General features: G+C 37.7%; 1 protein-coding gene across 1 annotated transcript in view; it reads right to left on the bottom strand.

Moving 5' to 3' along the window:
* The window catches only part of LOC115423108 (copine-9-like), a 275,059-nt gene that overhangs the window by 150,018 nt on the left and 102,900 nt on the right, over positions 1–22,141 (bottom strand). Inside the window, exons 4-6 of the mRNA XM_030139830.1 lie at positions 17,947–18,050; positions 14,722–14,761; positions 2,439–2,518 (exon numbers count right to left, since the gene is read on the bottom strand). Coding sequence (XP_029995690.1) covers positions 2,439–2,518; positions 14,722–14,761; positions 17,947–18,050 — 224 coding nt within the window. The remainder of the gene's footprint in view (positions 1–2,438; positions 2,519–14,721; positions 14,762–17,946; positions 18,051–22,141) is intronic.

Genomic DNA, 22,141 nt, shown 5'->3' with positions numbered 1-22,141 from the left:
TGCTGATGCAGATCAGGTTTATCAAGAACAGTAAAGTTACAGTAATGGTATGAATTGCAGCGTATTATGGGATGATGCAGAAGTGTCCACTGTGTTGGCTGATACGGAACTAAAACAACAAAACCCATGAATATACAAGAGAACAGCTGGAGAATAATTGTCCACTGGAGTGACCACTATGCATGAAAGGGTTAAACCAAACTAACCAATGAAATGTAATGATATTTATCCCAAAATAAAACTATATCAGTCCCTCCAGGATTTTGTGGGATTTTTTTTTTTTTTATTATTATTGTGACCTAAAATGCCTGATTTTGCGGCAGCTTTTCCAAAAAAATTGCGGTGAAAGTTGCGATGATTTGAGGCTTCTTTTACTAAAATCACAGGAACATGGGCAATTGCAAATTACCTAGAACAGTCTTTTTTGAGTTTTTAGCCTTAAAAAGCACCAGGAAGCAATGATTTTAAACAAAACAGGCTTTTTTTTCATTCATTCATTTATTTGTTTTGAGCAGAAGAAAAATTTAAACATTTTTTTTGTGTACAAGGAACTAATATCAGAGCAAGAGAAAGATGATCAAGACAAAATAACAATTGCCATGTACACTAGGAATAACAAAATAAATTCAGTATGTACTGCTCAAAAAGGAGTGGGAAGAAGAAAACTCATTAAATCCCACCCCCATCTCACATTTATACAATACAACACATGACTTTTGCTTCCTTAATGATATAGTAGTATATTTAGGGTTAGGGTTAGATGGGTTACATGCTCACACACAGACACACATGCACACACAGGGACACACATACACACATGCACACACAGAGACACACATGCACACAGGGCAGCCAAACTTGGGTTGCTTTCTATCTAACACATAAGAGTAAACATTAATATTAACACCAAGTTTAATAACTATTTTCATTTTTGAACTTGTTTTTTAACTCCACACACAGACTTGCGCTCGCACTCCCTCACGCACACACGCACACAATCCACAGAAAGGAAAGCGTGCCTCCACAGGTTCTTTCTTCTTCTCTTCTATTGCCTTATAGAGTAGATCTGCGCTAACCTTGACCCTTTCAGCTCCTGCTGTTGTTCTGGATCCAACAGCCTCTGTCATTGGGACTTGTCTCGTCTTTCCTCTTCTAGTTTCAGCCGTTCTCTTTGCATGTTTTGCGGTTGAAAAGTGTCTGTGGAGCGACCACTTTCATTCGTGTTCCACCACAATATTGCAGGCGGTGCAGAACAGTATACTTCCGCTTTTGTGTAACACATCTGGAAACTGACTTGCATGAACTTTGGCAGTGAGATTTGATGGGAAATGTGAGCGTTTTGAATCGCACATGTCTGCATCTTCTCAACTGTCAACAAGGAAGTGAACATGATGACATGCATGTCACGTAGACAGGGGTGGGCGAAAGGGGGCTAAGGTGATTAGTCAAATTTGCGGAAAATTCGCGGTGATTGGACAAAATTGCAGAATTCGCGGTGATAGTTGCAATCGCAACATCGCAAATTCCTGGAGGGACTGCTATATTTTGACATTTCTCATTATTGTTTTGTATCCCAGACCCCTGTTAGAAAAGAAACACCTGACTTCAACATGTCCCAATACTTTTGTCTATTTGTGTGTGACTTAGGCAGTTATGCTCTGAGGCTAATGAATTGCTGCTGTGTTGAAGTTCTGCTTGTTCATCCTCTATTATACAGTCTGATTTATATGCTGATGCTTTACAATGAGTGTGTCTGTGACGATATCAGGAATGAAAACTCTTTCGCTGCTCTGTCACAACAGAGATGTGCAAAAGCAGACAAAGAGGCATATCTTATCCTTGGAAAAAAAACAAAAGAAAAAAGAAAGAAAAAAAAGACCTTTGTGACCTTTCAAAGCTTCACATCTTCACAAACTTGCATTGAATACACATTATTCCCACTTTTATCCGCTGAATCAAACACTGATGCATGTCTTTATTTTCAACTAAACATAAAAGTGGTTCAGACCCGTTAAATTCATGGGTATCTAAAGTTTGTCTGACCACCCTCATATCCCATTACTGTTGGAGGGTTCAGCTGCTTTTGTCTCATATCATAAAACCACAGCTCTAGTGTTCCAACAGCAGCTGAGTGCAGTGATGCATCGGGTTGATGTGGCCTCTCACTCTCTGTTCCAACACTATAATAGATGAGCTTGTTTAAACTGTGTGAGTTTATACACATTGCATTAGTGAGACGGCGCACGGTGTTGTGTTTGCACAGCAGACATCAATAAATATGGAATGAAAAAACAGAAGGGGACTCATTTTAGTCTCACTTTGCAGAGCTGAAGAAATAATTGATGTGCCTGATTTGAGGGAAAATTATTTATCTGAGCGAAAGGAAGACAAATTTGTTTTGCTAAACAAAGGATAGACGACGGTGGGATGGAACTTACGAGAGGGTTTTCTCCAGACGTCCTCCTGTAGAACCGATGATTTCTCCGAGGGTACAAAAGGTCTGGCCCAGAAAGTCCTTCAAGGGGAAAAGGAAGAAGAATTAACCCTTTACAGGACATTCAACCTTAGGAGGACACAACAAGACTTTATTACTTTTGTGATATTTTTCAAAATTTTTTATTGTTATGTAGGGATGTCCGATATTGGCTTTTTTGCCAAAAACCGATATGCTGATATTGTCCAACGCTTAATTTCCGATTCCAATATCTACCGATAGCGCTGCCGATATATGTGGGATATTAAACAAATTTCAGGTAACATCACATATCTCCTGTCATGGAATTAACACATCATGCCTAATTTTATTGTGATGCCCCATTGGATGCATTCTCAAATGCAACAAGGCTTTCAAAATGTAAACACTGTCTGTGCAAAGAATACATACTTCAACTTAAGTTGTGGAAAAAATGCCATATTTATTTATTTTCTCTCCCTCCCTCCATGAGTCTATTACAGTGTGGCAACTCTACCGTACAGTTTTGAAAACTGCACATTTCTTTCAGCTACAAACAATGCTTCGTTTATGTGTCGGTAAATGCCGGCGAAATCAAGGCATTATTTTATTGGTTTTAATGATAGGCAAAAAAAACGATAATGATATTCACTGATATTACATTTTTATGCAAATATCGGACCGATAATATTGGTGGGCTGATATTATTGGACATCCCTATTGTTACGTAGAAAATCAAGGTCAATGAAGTTACCATATTTGGTTCCTGACCAGTAAGTGGCAATAAATAAATAAAAAATCCAAGAAGTAAATATAAATAATAAAACAAAAACACATGTAAGGTGAAAGGAAAATGGGTTTAACCCTTAAGTTGGCCATACACTGCGATTTTAGAGACGATTTCTCCCTCGTGCGACTCTTCCTGGGATGGGGCCAGATGTGCCTCTAATCGTGTGTCGTGCTTTGTGCAGTGTACATGGAGTAAGGAGAAGCAATTAACACCTCACGACCAGCAATCGTGTGTTCGCAAGGAAAACGGAGCTGTTTGAAATCCTGCTTGCTCCTCGTGAGGGTATCGCACTGTCAAAGCAGTGCCACGAGCCCATGTGCCTCAAATTCTCACACTGTGCATGCGCAAACACAGAAGCGTACAGTAGCATACAAGCTAACAGTAGCTGGCTATTGGCCTAGTGCAGTTTAGCTTTTGCAGCTTCCCTCTAGTTCCCTTTGCTGTAGGATTGACAGCCCATACTGTCCACGTCCTGACAACCAATTCCTGCACCAAACACGTCGTCATCTTTTCTTCTTTTTTGATTCCCCGCAGATAATGGCACATATTGCCAAAGCAGCTCGTTGGTTTCTGTTTAGCACTACCATTAGTGACTCACGCTAGTACACAATCGTCTATGCACTTTTATGGATTCCTTGGTATTATAACGTTGTATTTCACTTGAACGTGTGGTGCGTCCTCTGGTGTATGGTCCTACAGTGTGAGCAGTCAGGTCGCATACGAGCATCGGCCCGTACAGTGTGAGAACATGACTCATGAGCCTGACTTTACGATTGATTCGCAGAGTTTGAGATGGAGCTGTGTGCAACGATCGAAATAATCGCACAGTGTACGGCTGCCTTTAGGGGTCCACGGTTACGGCCCTGTGACTGAATCACATGACATTTTCGACATGTCGTAGCTTCAGAAGTAGTTCACGTAGACCACTGGGGGACAACTGCGTTCAAAAGTGCGGACTGGAAACACTCCCCCACTTCTTATTTGATATTGATAGAGCAAATACAAGTGGAGTTTGAACTGTGAGCAAACAAACGTGAGTCAAAGTATTAAAATGAGGTGGGACAGGCATTATATTTCTTATATATCGACGTCATTTTTTGTCCTTTTTATTAGCTTACCGCCTGATAGGCCATAAGCTATTGTTGTCTGTTACAAAACTTTCAATCGTCCTCTTCTCCGAAACTACAATTCCGATTGATTTCAAACTTGGTGTACAGCTTCTTTATAATGATGTCAACAAAAGGTAGTGAAATTATTTGGATCCGGATCTGATTCTGGATTTGGTGCAACTTTGAAAAATTTCCCCATTATAAGAGATAGGAAGTGGATTGATGCAATAATTCAGTAAATATAAATGATATCCAGTGTAAATTTCTACAGTCCAGCCCTGATGGGGAGATGACCAAAACATAATGGTCACTAACTGATCAGGATCTTCTTCTGGATCCGGGAACTTACGGAAAATTTAACATGGGCTGTTATGGGGGAAAAATTTCAATCGTCTTCTTCTCCGAAACTCCAGTTCTGATTGACTTCAAACTTGGTATACAGCTTCTTTATGATTATGTCAACACAAGGTATTGACATTATTTCGATCTGGATCTGATTCTGGATTTGGTGCGACTTTGGAAAAATTCCCCCATTATAAGAGATAGTAAGTGGATTGATCCAATAAATCAGTATCAATGATATCAAGTTGGAATTTGAATTTTTTACAGATCTGATTGGAATATGACCAAAACATGGGCTATTTCTGTAATATAATAAATACACATAACTGGGTGATAATAAATGGCATCTGGATACATTTCCCAAAGCTTTTAATTTGGCCGGTAAGCTACAGGGCCATTGGTCCTAATTTTTTTTTAAATGGCATAGCAGAGAAAACGGCTATGTAAAAATGTTGCATGTTTTTATGTCAAATATTTGAGTATAGTTTTCATTTATTACAATTTTGATTTTATATACCTAATATTTGGAACCAGTATTCACTTTTAAAGTCTTTGAAAAGGTTTGTTAAGCATCTTTGTGTTATTTATGCAATAAATTATATAAATTTTTCAAATCGGATTTTATTTATTTTTTGTGTGTTTTTTGGCCTTTTGTATTGATATAGTAGGTTAAAATGAAAAAACAATAGGCAGATGAGATAGATGAAGTTGTACTGAAAAAAAAGATACCAAACATGGGTGTAGTAAACATTTCTGTATATAGTATATAAAGGCAAAATCAAAAGTACTCAACGGCCAAAATAGGCTCAGATTCCTAAGGGTTAAAAACATTAGAACATCCCTTTTAGAACATTAGACCAACATCAGTGCTGATCCAGACCCCTGTCCACATCCACATGACCACTTTGAACATCATTCCTTACATTAGTACCATTACTTCATGGTACCTAACAAAGCAGGTCCATTCACTGTTCATGCAAAGGTGGACCTTACAGACCCTGGAGACCACATTGGACTTCAGATTGTTGACTCACTGTCCTCACTGGAACTGTTACTGTCACTGTCTTGTAATGTGTGCCGAAATGACCAAAAATAGTCAAAAAGGGTTAAGAGCAAGACGGAATCAGGAGATACTAAGGGTAAAAGTACCAGCAGAAAATAATCTATTCTACTGGCAGATACTCCATGCAGATATGATGTAAATTCCTTCTTAATTTTACAAGAACATACAAATTTCAACAGTGTACTCAGAGATTCCTGTTTATTTCGAGGCTCATACTTCTTCCAGTGGAGCTGCACTGTTCAGCTGGAACCAGCCCATTAAAATGCATGAACCTTAAACAAAAGAACTGCACCTTTCCACACATCTTAACAGCTCACGGTGGAAAATGCTTGTGTGCGTATGTGAAGTTTGTGCTGGTTAACGTCTATGGCGAGACCTCCTGGGTTTTACAGCGCTTCTCTTCTGGTTTTCTGTTGCAGCGACAGTGTGCGACACTATCTTCCCTTAACTCGGAAACGCAGTCGGTGAATGTCAAGAACCCAGCGTCTCCCAGAACAGACTGTAGAGTCAGCAACACATACATTCACTGCACAACGGTCAGGATTCTTTTAATGGTTTTTCAACTTCATATTTTTAGTCCCGATCATAACTGAAATCAGCCCGTTTCCTTCACAAGATTAACATTAACATATCGTTAGCTTCATAGGATAACTGCCTCAGTCAGGGGTGTCCAGTCCTGGTCCTCGAGGGTCAGTATCCTGCATGTTTTGGATAATTCCCTCTTCCAGTCCACCTGACGGTCATTATCAGACTTCTGCAGAGTGTGATGATAGGCTCATCATGTGAATCAGGTGTGTTGGAAGAGGAATACATCTAAAACACAGGTGTCAATCATGTGGCCCGGTGACCAAATCCGGCCCACCAAAGGGTCCTATGCGGCCTGTGGGATGAATTTGTGAAATGCAAAAATTTAACTTAAGATATTAACAATCATTTTAAGTTTAGGAGCCAAATTCAGCCCAATTCAATCTTAAATGGGTCAGAATAGTAAAATAATATCATAATAACCTATAAATAATGACAACTCCAAATTTTTCTCTTTGTTTTAGGTAAAAAAGTGTTTAATTACATGAAAAAGTTTACATTTACAAACAGTCCTTGCCTGAACAAATATGAACGATATGAAATGTTTTAAGACAAGTAAGAGCAATTTTTTTTTTTTTTTTTTTTTTTACATAATATTATGTCTGTTATAAAACATTTTGTGCCTTTGTAGATTGTGGAGGCATAATATTGTTACAATTGCACTTTTTTTTTCTTAATAAATTTTAGTTTGTTCATGGTTGTTCATGTTTTTCACATTTTCTGTAAAGGATAGTTTGTAAATGCAAACATTTTCTTGATGTAATTTTACTTTTTTCACTTTAAAACATAGTGAAAAAATTGGAGTTGTTGTATTTATTTTTTACCTCCGCCAAGGAGGTTATGTTTTTGCCAGGGTTTGTTTGTTTGTCTGTCTGTTTGTTTGTTTGTTTGTCTGTCCGTTAGTGTGCAACATAACTCAAAAAGTTATGGACAGATTTGGATGAAATTTTCAGGGTTTGTTGGAAATGGGATAAGGAAGAAATGATTAAATTTTGGTGGTGATCGGGGGGGGGGGGGGGGGGGGGGGGGCACGGATCGTTAGTGTGCAACATAAGTCAAAAAGTTATGGACAGATTTTGAAGAAATTTTCAGGGTTTGTTGGAAGTGGGATAAGGAAGAAATGATTAAATTTTGGTGGTGATCGGGGGGGGGGGGGCCCACGGGGGGGGGCACTGATCAGCCTTGGCGGAGGTCTGCGCTCTCCGAGTGCTTCTAGTTTTAAATATATATTATGTTATTATTTTACTGGTTCCGGCCCTCTTCAGATCATATTGTGCTAAATGTGGCCCCTGAACTAAAATGAGTTTGACACCCCTGATCCAAAACATGCAGGATACCGGCCCTCGAGGACCAGGATTGGACATCCCTGGAATAAGTCATTCACTATATGGACAAAAGTATGTGGACAGGTTGAATTCGGGTGTTTCTTCTCTAACAGGGGTCTAGGATACAAAACAATAATGACAAATGTTATAATATAGGAAATTAACTAATTAACTAGAGGTCGATCGATATGGGTTTTTCTAAGACCGATGCCGAGTTCTAAAAATTTGGTTAGCCAATAGCCAATATCTACAGACCATTTTTGAGGTCGATATTTAAGGCCAATTTTTTTTTTTCTTTTTTTAAAGCACATTGACCATAAAATACAATTGAAACACTCAGAGAATTTAGATTTTTATGCAGCAATATAAATAAAATTATTAATAAATATATACATAGTTCTCTTTTAACATTTATTGAACTTCAAGTGCTGCCCACACACAGGTGCCTGATCAAATATCTTTGAATATTTTCACAATTGAGCAAATATCAGCTTTCAAAAAAAAATTAAGACTGATGGCATACATATATATATATCGTTCCAACGGGTCGTTCCACGTTGGTGGAACGCTCTACCAAGTGCTACAAGAACAGAGTCATCCCTGCCTATCTTCAAGAAGCTCCTGAAGACCCAGCTCTTCCGAGAGCACCTCCTGTCCTAGCACTTTCAAACATTCCATTTTAAATATTCTAATAAGGTTTTTCCCAGGACAACCACAGATTCTTTCACGATTATCTCTGGACCTGCTGCGGTGGTCCGGCCTCTTCCCTGCCCTCATCATCACCACTCACTTATCCTCAACCGCCTCCATGTGTCTCCCCCTACTCCCCCCTTCTCCCCCTCTCCCCCAGTCCCTATCTCTATCGCTCTCTCTTTTTCCCCTTCTCTACTCTCTCTCTTTAACCCCAACTGGTCAAGGCAGACGGCCATCCTCCAGGAGTCTGGGTCTGCTCGAGGTTTCTGCCTGTTAAAGGGAAGTTTTTCCTCGCCACTGTCACCAGTCACAAGTGTTTGCTCCTGGAGGATTCTGTTGGGTTTCTGTAGAATTGACTTAGAGTCTGGTTTTGACCAACTCTATATATAAAATGTCAAGAGATAACTTTCTTGTGATCTGGCGCTATATAAATAAAATTTGATTGATTGAGTGATTTAATTGGTTTTCCCCTGTAAGTCGCTTTGGAAAAAAGCGTCTGCCAAATGCGTAAACATATATACATATATATATATATATATATATATAGGGGTTGGACAAAATAATGGAAACACCTTCACCTCAAGATGATAATGCCCCAGTCCATACAGCTAGAATTGTTAAAGAATGGCATGAGGAACATTCTAATGAAGTTGAGCATCTCGTATGGCCGGCACAGTCCCCAGACCTCAACATTATTGAGCATTTATGGTCAGTTTTAGAGATTCAAGTAAGACGTCGATTTCCACCGCCATCGTCTCTAAAAGTTGGAGGGTATTCTAACTGAAGAATGGCTTAAAATTCCTTTGGAAACAATTCACAGGTTGTATGAATCAATACCTCGGAGAATTGAGGCTGTAATTGCCGCAAAAGGCGGACCTACACCATATTAAATTATATTTTGTTGATTCTTTAAGGTGTTTCCATTATTTTGTCCAACCCCTGTATATATGTAGGCCCAATATATATCGGTCGGCCAATATATCGATGTACCTCTAAAATCAACAGAAGTACAAACTGAAAAACAACCAACTAGTAGAACAAGGTTTTGAGATTAAATCAACAAAACGAATGATTAAACCTTGTGGATAAATTACATCAAGATTAATAAAGGTTGTCTGTTTTAAGGATGAAAGATAAGGACTTATAAACTAATGTTCACAGTATATGAAAGTACAGGGGTTGCAGGTTTTAAAAGCTGAACAATACTCTATCATTAGCCTCATAGCATAATTGCCTAAGTCATACACTATATGGACAAAAGTATTGTGACACATTGAATTCAGGTGTTTCTTTTCTAACAGTGGTCTGGGATACAAAACAATAATAACAAATGTCATAATATAGTTTAATATTGGGATAAATATCATTACATTTCATTGGTTAGTTTGGTTTAAATTGTTATCTTTGCTGCTAAAATGCCTTAGAAATGTTTTATACTTAATTTTTCTTAACATTGATTTTGCCTTTTTTTTAATCCATGTTTATCATTTTAAATGTTCTACCTCCATTCATTCATTCATTCATTCATTCATTATCTCAACCGTTTTATCCTCACTAGGGTCATGGGGGTCAGTGGAGCCTATCCCAGCTACTTATGGGCAAAGGTGTTCTACTTCTAAATTTCAAAAATGTTTTTCATGCTCTGACTGTAAATAATAATTTTCTACCACAACTAATCATCTACTTTCTTCAAATCTCACTGAGGAAGAAAAATCTCCCATTAAACTTTAAGGAAATATTGATGTTTATAAACTATATGTCATTATTTTTTTGTATCCCAGACCCCTGTTAGAAAAGAAACACCTGAATTCAATGTGTCCCAGTACTTTTATCTATATAGTGTATGACTATGAGGCTAAAGAGATGAGGATTTAGAAACATCTTTGTATTGATTTTGAGTATTTGTAGATACACTATAGATAGATGCAACATTTGGAGTCACATCTCATGGTATTTTGTAATTTTTAAAGTGGAGGTAACAGCTGCTCTGGTGGGTTTCATCAATACATGATCAAAGTGATTTATGTTGGAGCTTTGGGGGGGGGTAGTTAGTTGATATTCTTCTTCTGGCTTTTCAGTACAGACTGATTGTATGAATCCAATTGGTTAATCTCATTCAAGGTTCCATATTTAGACGCTTCGCTGCTTTTTCCTGCTGCCGTTGCTTCACCTTCTCACTCTGGATCTGATGTAATGTTGTTGTTATTGATGCCTGTTCTCCTTAATGGGGGGGGGGACTTTGATTGCCCCACCCTTTTAAGACAACTGAAGGAAGTTTGTGTCGTATTTATTCCCATGGGAAAGGTGAATGTGATTTACAGATCTCAAATGGTTCTTTTCCCCTAAAGTAAAAATTAGATTGAACCCATTTTCCATTCTGAAATGACAATTACTTATTATTAGAACTTATTATTAGCTTGCACTGGCGGTGAAAAATAAATCATGAGAAAACTGACTTTATTTGAGGCCTGTCTCTGTCTCAGCAGCAAACTCACATTTTATCTACACTGTAAAAAAAAATCCTGTTGTTTTTACGGAAAAAAACTGGCAGCTGTGGTTTCCAGAACAATACTGTAAAAAAACACATCCAACTGTAAACATATTTACAGAGTAACATGTAGATTTAACACTGGATTTAACTGGTAAATGGACTACACTTATTTAGCACATTTTCTACACCTTCATGGTGTCCAAAGCACTTTCCAAGACCACCAGGTCCACCTGGGAACAATTCAGGGTTCAGTGTCTTCCATGGACACTTTGACATATGGACAGTCAGAGCCAGGATTTGAACCACCAACCCTTTGGTTATAGGACGAGCCGCTCTACCAACTCCACCAACCCATTAATTTACAAATTTAAAATGTTACATTGTTAAAATGTTTACTTTTTTTTTAAATAACTTTATTATATATGTATAAAAAAGCAAGTATGTCGTTATTTCAACATTATGGTCTTACAATTTAAACGGCACCACATTGTTTTTCACTTTACAGTTTTATTTTCTAAAAACAATAGAAACACATCATTTCTACATACAAATCTGGTTTTGTTCACATACTCTTCCTCTAAAAACTACAGCTATATTTGATTTAATCGTTAACACAAAAATCTTTTCAAATAAACAACTTTGCATTGTATTGTCACTTACAGTTTTTTTATGTTGCAATTTTACAACTTTTTGGTGTTAATTCTACAGTAATTTTTTACAGTGTAAAGGAAGTAAAAACAAAAATGAAGCTAATGAAATTAAGTTAAAATAGTGTTAAGGAACATTATGTACAAACCCATGTCTTCCAGGGGCAAAAGGAAGAACCATAGGAAATTAAAATGCCATTTGTTTCCACTTTTCAAATTTCAAGTGAAAACTAACAATGGTCTAATGGTGAGAAAAACAACGAAAAGCGACATTACATTGGCAAGACAACAATTCTAAGCAATTATCTGTAAGAACTGCAGTCCTTGTGTATTATTATTATTATTATTATTATTATTATTATTATTATTATTATTATAGTTTATTATTATTTAGACCCTGTTAGTCTACTTTCATTCATCTACACAATACTCTCAATCCTTTTTCAAATTAAAAAGACTCTAAATAAACCCTTTCACATCATTGACCCAATGTTCATTAGGGGTGTGCATTGGCAAGAATCTGGCAATACGATACTAATCACAATATTAGGGCCACGATATGATATATCACAATATATCACAACACCGTTAACAAGGCAATATATTTTGGTTTGGTTTGTTTCTTCTTCTAAGAGAATATTTCCTGGAAAATTTTAATTACACCAGAAATATGCATAAATACTAAACACATTTTTATTTGATCTGAACAGGATTTAATACATCATAAAACTTTCCTGTGTAAAAACATAATTGTGTTATTATTATTATTGCTATTATTACTATTATTATTATTATTAATAATAAATACATAAATAAAATTATGTTTACAGACATTACAGTTTAAGATCCTGCTCAAATGTTCATATTCTATTAGTTGCGAAAAGAATGCATAGTGCACAGTCCCTGAATCATTCAACATCATAACATTATTTTGTGCAATCCCAACAAAGAATTTAACATCTGCCTCTCTCAGACAGTAAAAAGTGCTTTTAGGATGATTGAAATAACCATTATTTAACAAAACAGTGTTATCAGTTTAAAAAACTACATGCATGACCTGCAGGATCTGTCATACCCGCAGCCAGACGCTAGTCTGGTTTTGTCTGTCTTTTATGTTTTGTTTGTCATTTCCTGTTTTATTTTGTTAAGTTTTCCCTCATGTGTCTTGTCCGTCGTCTTTACTTCCTGTTCCCCGTTCATCCTGACCTCTGTCCTGATTACCTGTCTCCGCCCTGATTTGCTCCACCTGTGTCTAGTTGTCTTCCCTCCCTTTTGTGTATTTAAACCCTGTCCTTTCCCCTTGTCAGTCGCCAGTTTGTAACTCTTGTAGTTCTTACCAGCGTCTTGACCTCGTTTGTTCGTTTTGTCTGCCTGTTGTGACCCTTTTTGGATTCCTCGGTTTTTTGCCTACTGCCTGCTCCCTGTCGGTTTTTGTCTGCCTCATTGGATTTCCTGGTTTCGATCTTCTCGCCCTGACTTTCTGGTACGTGAGTATTTGTCTAGCCCTTATGTCCTGTTGCCTGAGTGATAGCCTGCCTGTGCATGACCTGTTTCCGTCCCTGACCTCCCTTTGGTTTTCCCCAGTCGGGGAAAATACCCCAAACGCCGCTCGGGGAGACGGGCTGCCGCCCTCGAACCAGAGGACGAATCAGAGGAGGATATCTCCCACCTTTATCCTCAAGATTCTGTCATTATTATTATTCTTTCACCTGTTTGTGAATAATAAATCCTTTGAACCTTATTTTTGTGTCCGAGTTACTGCATTTGGATTCAGTGTTTGTACTAACCGCATTACAGGATCACAATTTTATCAATTATTTTAGTATACAAACAAAGCAAAATACCCATGTGACTACAGAAATAAAAGAAACACAAAAAAGAAAAAGAAAAACATGAACCTCCGCCACATCTCCAAATAAAAAATAAATAAATAAATACAAAAATAAATAAAATAAATACATAAAAAATAAATGAAAAATAAATACAAAGAAAAAAAAAGAAAAATATCAATACATTACTTTTTAATATCGATACAGTATCATGAAATTAAATATCGTGATATATTGCGGAACCGATATTTTCTTACACCCCCAGTGTTCAATGCATTGTCTTTACAAATGGAGGACCTTTAATTGGGCTTTCCGCAAACGAACTAGAACTGATCCATACGACTGAATCCAACATCTGCTGTTTTGACTGAAATATAGTTACTGGACACTAAATATAACCTTCTCCCACCATAAGAAAAACTAAACCACTGAACATTGAACTTTGAATAAATAGGGTTAACGCTGAAGATCAAATACTCAATTACAATTGTGCAAAGCTATAAAATCAAATGGGATGGCGATATAGTTTAATCTCATGTTATTGCTATGTCACTTTGAATTAAAGGCTTAATACGGGTTTAATTCCACCTTTTATAAATGTGCATTAAGTGAAGTAGGTTAAACTTGGGAAGCCCCGGTCGATACATTATTCAGGCCCTTATTCGCTGATTGATTATTTTAAAATGGGCCTCACACGGGAAAAAAAAAAAAAAACACAAGAAAAAAAAACCTGTTCCCATTTCAGTCTCTGATTTTCAGCTTTTACACCTTGGACATAAACGAGAACAGCATATTTACAAAAAAAAAAAAAAAGACCTGTGTGTGTGTGTGTGTGTGGTCCGTCCTGACACGAACAATCTGCTGTAGAATCACGACAACAGCTGCTTCCGCTTTGAAGTGGAGTTGTGAGACTTTTACTAAAGCCAGTGATCAAACGCAGAAACACAAAATGAACAACATCAACTACAGGGGGAAGGTTTTCTGGATGAGAGCTGCTGGGGTTTGTCCTTGATGTACAATGAGGAACACCAAAAGTAAATAAAATTACAGTCAATACAACACAGAAAAAAATAGCACCTTTAACAATGATGCCATAGAGTGGAAAATAAATGTAAATAAATGAAATAAATGGATGAGATTAAAGGACTTCATAATCACAAACATGATCTGCATACTCACCTTCTGCACTCCCGTGTGATTTGGTTTGTTGAGAGAAAAGAAATGAGAAGTTTTAAATACTGAATGAGACTCAATTATTTATGCTGAATCAAGAACCTGCAGCTGCACTCGCACACTATTAGCATCAGTACTATGAGAAATAATACAATAATACAAACACAGGATGGAAATGATCAGCACTAGGTGAAGGCTATCAGTAGAGTTTAACCAACTTACATGTTTGGAGATGTTACAGCTCCTGGAGTCCACATTGTACCTGTGAGAATCCAGTAGAGTACAAGTAAGGCTACGTTCAGGGACCATGAAATAAATATACTTTGACATACTGTAAAGATTCAAAGTGACAAAATGTGTTGACGGAGACTGACATTTTTCTTTTACTTTATTGTTGCACTTTTGGACTGTGTATCGCCTCTTGGGTATTTTTAACCTTGTAAAGCCTGAACCATTAAATCATTGACAGAAAATTCCAGTTCTTTGAAACTGGAGCCTTTATTGGTCCTTCTGAAAAACCCCCCAATTTTTATTTTTTTTTTTTTTTTTCAAATATAATTTTCCATGTATGATTTTCAATTTTGTATCATATTTGATACATCGGGTCTCAATACGCAAATATTATTATTTTTGAAAAAAGAAACAAAAAAATATACAGGGTGGGGAAGCAAAATTTACAATATTTTGAGGCAGGGGTTGAAAGACAGTGTATGACCAATTAGTTTATTAAAAGTCATGAGAATTGATTTGCCACAAGAAAATTGACATAATAGAAAATGTTTTTATTCTATGTGTTCTCCTTCTTTCTCAATAACTGCCTTCACACGCTTCCTGAAACTTGCGCAAGTGTTCCTCAAATATTCGGGTGACAACTTCTCCCATTCTTCTTTAATAGTATCTTCCAGACTTTCTCGTAATAGTTTTGCTATAGTCATTCTCTTCTTTACATTATAAACAGTCTTTATGGACACTCCAACTATTTTTGAAATCTCCTTTGGTGTGACGAGTGCATTCAGTAAATCACACACTCTTTGACGTTTGCTTTCCTGATTACTCATATGGGCAAAAGTTTCTGAAAAAGTATGGATAATAGTGTTAGGTATGATTATGACATCAATATATGTTTGGTTTCAAAACAATTGACGTAGTGCCTGCTGAGAAAAAACAACTAAATGTTCATTGTAAATTTTGCTTCCCCACCCTGTATGTATGTATGTATGTGGGTATATATATATATATATATATATATATATATATATATATATATATATATATATATATATATATATATATATGTCACAGTAGAGATTGAAATCCAGGAATCCAGGAATTTTAGTTTGTCCTAGGACAAACTACAAATACTATCTGTCCTAGTAGGATTAGGAATCCCACTGGATTTCAATCTCTACTGCGACATATATATAACACAAACATGTCTAACAAATTGGTAATTCCTTTCAAAATTGTCAAAGTTCTTCCTCCTTCCTCATTAATGACAGTCTTGTAGTGTCACTGGAAAGGCCTCTGGTGAACGAATTCCACCAGATTATCTGTGTATTGCATGTATCTAATTGTATACATCAGGTTTTTGAAGGAAAAAAAATCACACTGATCATGTAGAGGGCTTCAAAACTCACGTATCAAATATACTTTCAGCATTATAGGGTTAAAAATGTTTTATTGCCAAGTGTGTGCTAGCTCATGTTTGTGAACGATGTATATGTAACATTAGAGATTTATTGATGGCGTACATGTTAGCCAAAAATAAAGCCTTTAAAAGTGAGTTACTGTGTAGACCAGGGGTGTCAAACTCATTTTAGTTCAGGGGCCACATTCAGCTAAATTTGATATGAAGGGGACCAGACCAGTAAAATAATAACATAATAATATATAAATAATGTCGACTCCAAAGTTTTCTCTATGTTTTAGAGCGAAAAAAGTAAATTTATATTATGAAAAGGTTTACATCTACAAACTATCTTTTCAAAAGATGTGAATAACATGAACAAACTGAAAAAATAAGTGTCATTTTAACAGTTTTCGGCCTCAGTTTATCATTTACACATGTACATTATAACTTACAGATCACAGTGGATCTACAAATACACAAAACATTTAATAACAGGCAGAATCTTCTTAAAATTGTACTTACTTCTCTTAAGACATTTCAGGTTGTTCATATTTGTTCAGGTTATTCACATTTTTTGCGAAATTCTGCTTTGTTTTAGTGTAAATACATGAAAATATTTACATTTACAAGGAGAAAAAATTGGAGTTGTCATTATTTATAGGTTATTATGATAGTATTTTACTGGTCTGACCCACTTGAGATTGAATTGGTCTGAATGTGGAACCTGACCTAAAAGGATAGTTAATATCTTAGTGTAATTTTTGCATTTCACAAATTCATCCCAAGGGGCGGACTGGACCCTTTGGCGGGCCGGATTTGGCCCCCTGGCCGCATGTTTGACACCTATGGTGTAGACAATATGTTTAATCATGGGTCAAGTCAGGCTGTGGGTCTAATGTACACGGGTATGGGTGGGTGTGGATTGGATAGGGAAAAAAATGCGAGTAGCGGGTCATGGTAATCGTGGTTGTGGTAATCAGCTTTGCAGGTACGGGTGGGTGCTGGTTTGGAAAAGTGGATCCATGCAGGACTCTGCCTCCTCCTCCTCCTCCTCCTCCTCCTCCTTCAGAGTCTGTCCCTAAAACCCCATAAACCCCTTAAACACAGTATTGTTTGTCTGGTCCATTACTCTGTCTTCTGCTTTGAGAAGCTACTTTCAGCAATTACTGGAGTTCAGTTCAGAGTCAGCGTCCATTCTAAACAGTCGAAGAGCTCAGCTGGCTGCTGCTCATCAGGAAATGATCATATAAATAACTACATTCAGTTTTCTTGTTAAACTACAGCATTTAGTTTTCATTTGATCTGTGAAACAGTTAAGGAGTTGTAATACTTTAAGTGAAAAGTCACCTACACTTTAAGGAAATCTTCCCACTACTGTTTAACATTAGCAAACTTTTTCTCAAAGTAGGACAAAAAGTCGATACTGCAAAGAAGAAGAAGAGCCATTTTGGTTTGTTGATTAAAGCTCCAGAGGCTTTGAGGTGATCTTTCTCTGTTATTGATTAAAGATAACAGGTAGGTGAACTGAACAGAATGGCAATGTAGTTATACTGAGGCTAATTTAATCAGCCGGCGCAAGTGGCCTGTGTTAAGTGTCCTTGCTTGGATCTTCTTGTGTGATTGAACGCCACAGCATCTAAATTTAGAGATGATTGGTCTGTTCATTTATTCTAATGGGGCAAAATCGGCTCCTCACCTCTCTGAAGACCCACGGAGACCCACATTATTCAAATGTAATCAAAGCAAAGCATCGAAACCTTAGGTGGGTTTGGGGAAAGAAAAAAAAAAAGTGAATGAAATACTCTCGTATCACTTACACGTCAAACCTCAGATTCTGCTTCTCTTCAAAGAAGAAATCCAGGACGAATTTCCTGACAAAGTCCGGGTTCCGTGTGTTATCGATTACTTCCGTCCTTCCAAACTACAAAGACAGAAAGGAAGTGTTAAAAAGGAGCTAAAGAGACGGTGTACGTCTTTGAGTCAAGATAAAAGCAAAGGAGAAATAAGTGGAGAAAATTCATGGGATTCAGCAGAAACCCCTATTATCACTGGAACATTTCACCCAAAAATATCCATTGTTTTCCAAAAATATAACCACGCCGAAGTTCATTGTTAAATGTGTCCCCAGAGAAATCTGGCTGGTACATTAGAGTCCACGCTGCACCTTGGTAGCCGCCCCCCAGAGCCCCCCTCCCAGCCTCCTCCTGGCCCGGCCTGTGTCTCCATCTCCCTGACAATCACCCCAGTAATCCCCCCGGTGGACGGACCTGCTCGCCGCCACCGCCGGGCCCGACAGCACAGTGTAATGAGCTATTGATCCGAGTGCTGCCTCACCGCGGCCTCAATACCTGGACTCATGTCTTTAGTGCCCAGTGCACATAATCCATGCTATCAGCTCTGTCCCCAACCTATCCATTACCACGGCCTCGCAGGGGAGTGTATTGGACCTCAGAACCTTCCTGCTGTATCGACCTAAAGGGAAAATCCCATGAGATTTCCTTGTAGTGTTTCTATTTTCAGTGCTGGAGGCCTTTGGTTTATAATGCCGTTCTGTGGTGATTGGTTAATAGGTGCTGGGGCGTTGGGTGTCAAGGTACGGAACTGGTCTGGTCTGGAGAGGAGCATGAGAAACCCCTATGAGGGCCTTCATCCATCCACCCACCCTTCCTTCCTTCCTTCCTTCCTTCCTTCCTTCCATCCATCCATCCATCCACCCACCCACCCACCCACCCTTCCTTCCTTCCTTCCTTCCTTCCATCCATCCATCCATCCACCCTTCTATCCATCCACCCACCCACCCACCCTTCCATCCATCCATCCACCCACCAACCCTTCCATCCATCCATCCATCCATGCACCCACCAACCCTTCCATCCATCCGTCCATCCATCCATCGACCCACCCTTCCTTCCATCCGTCCATCCATCCATCCATCCACCCACCCACCAACCCTTCCATCCATCCATCCAGCCATTGACCCACCAACCCTTCCTTCCTTCCATTCATCCATCCATCCATCCATCCACCCACCCTTCCATCCATCCATCCATCCATCCATCCATCTATATATCCACCCACCCTTCCATCCATCCATCCATCAATCATCCATCCATCCATCCACCAACCCTTCCATCCATCCATCCATCCATCCATCCACCCACCAACCCTTCCTTCCTTCCTTCCATCCATCCATCCATCGCGGGGGTGGAGCCTATCCCTGGAAATGTCACCAGTTCATCACAGGGTGACATATTCAGATGAACAACCGTTCACTGTCACATTCACACCTATTCACACCCATTTGCACTGTGTTTACAGAAGTAAATACGTTTTTCCCACCACTCCTCCTCCTGGGATGCAGAAAGGTGACATTTGTCGCATTTCAATGACGTAAAGGTCAGATAAATGTGGCCTGGCCGTTCAGACTGAAGTCGCATTGCAAAATATCAGATACGGGGAACTCTTCCTTCAGGGTTTTAGAGGCTGGTAGATCCCATCAGAATAGCCCACTGGAATGGTTTGGGTTGACTAAACTGCATTGTATATTCTTCCACCAGCACAGAATGTGTGCGTCATCGCGACAGGACAAGACAACGAGCATGTGCAGAATGGCAGGAATAAAGTCCAAACGGAATAAAGGGTTTACATGTCCGAGGAATAATTTAGTTCAGAATTAAAAGGGGATTAAACCAGTGACTTTATTTGGATTTAAATGTATTCCGAACTATTCTTTTTCAGATGGAATAAGGTGTTTATATGGTCATCTTAAATAGGATCTAAAGTTTATTCAGATTAAACCAGGAATAAAAGTTGTCATGTAAACGCACGGAGTGACAATAAAGATCTATTCTATTCTATTCTATTCTATTCAATAGCACTATACTATTGTGCGTGTATGATGGTGACTGGATTGCATTCTGCCTTTCAACCATGTTGACCAGAAACAAAGTGGATGCATCAGTTGTATTTACTGTAAAGAAGCTGAACGCCTTGAGCTCATGAATGAGGTACTTTGTATGCATTTCTTTCTATAACCTTGGCAGAGAATATGCAGACTCGAAGCCTTGAAAGACCCGAGACCATGATGCAAACAAGCTAGGAATAACTGAAAAGTTGATTAGAAAACACAACTGTTGTACTAAAATCCTTACTTTGAATGTGATCTCAATGCAAATAAGAAAAACCTGGAAATAACTCAGATTTGGCTTTACTCTGTTTTTTTGTCAAAGCAAAGCAAATATTCTCTCACACAAGGTCATGTGATGTTGTGTCTATTCAGAGCATGATTTGCACCAGTCTAAACGGCACATTTAGAATTATAGTAAAGTTAGCTTATAGAGCTGCAGTGCCTGAAAGTGGTCATTCATCTTTGGGCAAAAATTCCATTATAACATGTCAGTATATTATAATTCTAGTGTTCTGAGAGGACAGTCTTCTGTATCCACATGCATGGTAAAACACTGTGCAAATGACACAAATGGATTCTGTGATTAAATGTTTTATTTGTCTTTTTTTTTTTTTTAAACCTACAATGCTTCTAATTCAGGGGTGTCAAATGCATTTTAGTTCAGGGGCCACATTCAGCCTAATCTGATCTAAAGTGGGCCGGACCAGTCAAATAATATCAATAATAGGATAAGAACTTATGAATGATGTCGACTCCAAAGTTTTCTCTGTGTTTTTGAGTGAAAAAAGTATGATTCTGTAATGAAAATGTTTACATCTATGACTGTACTTGAACATAACATGAACAAATATAAACATCCTGAAAAGAAAAAAGAAAAAAAGTGCAATTTTAGCAATACTATGTCTCACTTGGTCATTTATACACGTGCATTACAAGTTACAGATCACAGTGGATCTACAAATACACAAAACATTTGATAATAGGCAGAATATTGTTAAAATACTACATACTTCTCTTAAGACAGGGGTGTCAAGCATGTGGCCTGGGGGCCAAAGGGTCTAATCCGGCCCATGGGATGAATTTATGAAATGCAAAAATCACACTTAAGATATTCGCAAAAATTTTAGGTCAGATTCCACGTACAAATCAGTCAAATGTATGACAATAACCTACAAATACTTACAACTCGCCTTTGTGAATGTAAACATTTTCATGTCATTTTCATGTATTTACACGAAAACAAACTATCATTTCACAAAAAATGTAAATATCCTGAACAAATATGAATTCCAAACTTCCAAATTTCAACAATAATATAACAGTTACCAAATGTTTGTGTAACATTGTGCGTAAGGCACATGTACAAGTGATATATAAAAAAAAATATTGCACTTATTTTTCTTAAGAAATCTCATGGTTTTTTTGCTGGTTATTCACATCTTTATTGTTTGGATTGTTTGTAAATGTAAACATTTTCCTAATTTAAAGTTTTTTGCAGTAAAACAAAGAGAATAACTTGGAGTTGTCATTATTTATACGTTATTATGCTATTATTTTAATAGTTTGGACCGCTTGAGATTAAAGTGGGCTGAATGTGGCCCCTGAAAGAAAACGAGTTTGACATCCCTGTCTTAAGACATTCCAGGTTGTTCATATTTTTTGTGAAAAGCCAGTCTGTAAATGTAAACATTTTTGTGTAATTTTACTTTTTTTAACACTAAAACAAAAAGAAAAAATAGCTTTTTTCATTATTTATAGGTTATTATGAAAGTATTTTACTGGTCTAACCCACTTTAGATCGAACATCCTTGACTGATAATATCTTCAGTGTAATTTTTGCATTTCACAAATTCATGCCAGGGGCCGTATTGGACCCCTTGGCAGGCCGGTTTTGGCCCCCGGGCCATGTGTTTGACACCTGTGTTCTAATTGATGTTCAATTAACCCTTTCATGCATAGTGTTCACTACAGTGGACAGATATTCCACAGCTGTTCTCTTGTATATTCATGGGTTTGATTGTTTTAGTTCCATATCAGCCAACACAGTGGACTCTTATGCATCCTCCCAAACACTGCAGGTCATACAATGATTGTAACTTTGCTGC

This window comes from Sphaeramia orbicularis, chromosome 7 (genome assembly GCF_902148855.1).
Source record: "Sphaeramia orbicularis chromosome 7, fSphaOr1.1, whole genome shotgun sequence".
NCBI lineage: Eukaryota > Metazoa > Chordata > Actinopteri > Kurtiformes > Apogonidae > Sphaeramia > Sphaeramia orbicularis.
This window is presented reverse-complemented; position numbering and strand designations above follow the sequence as displayed.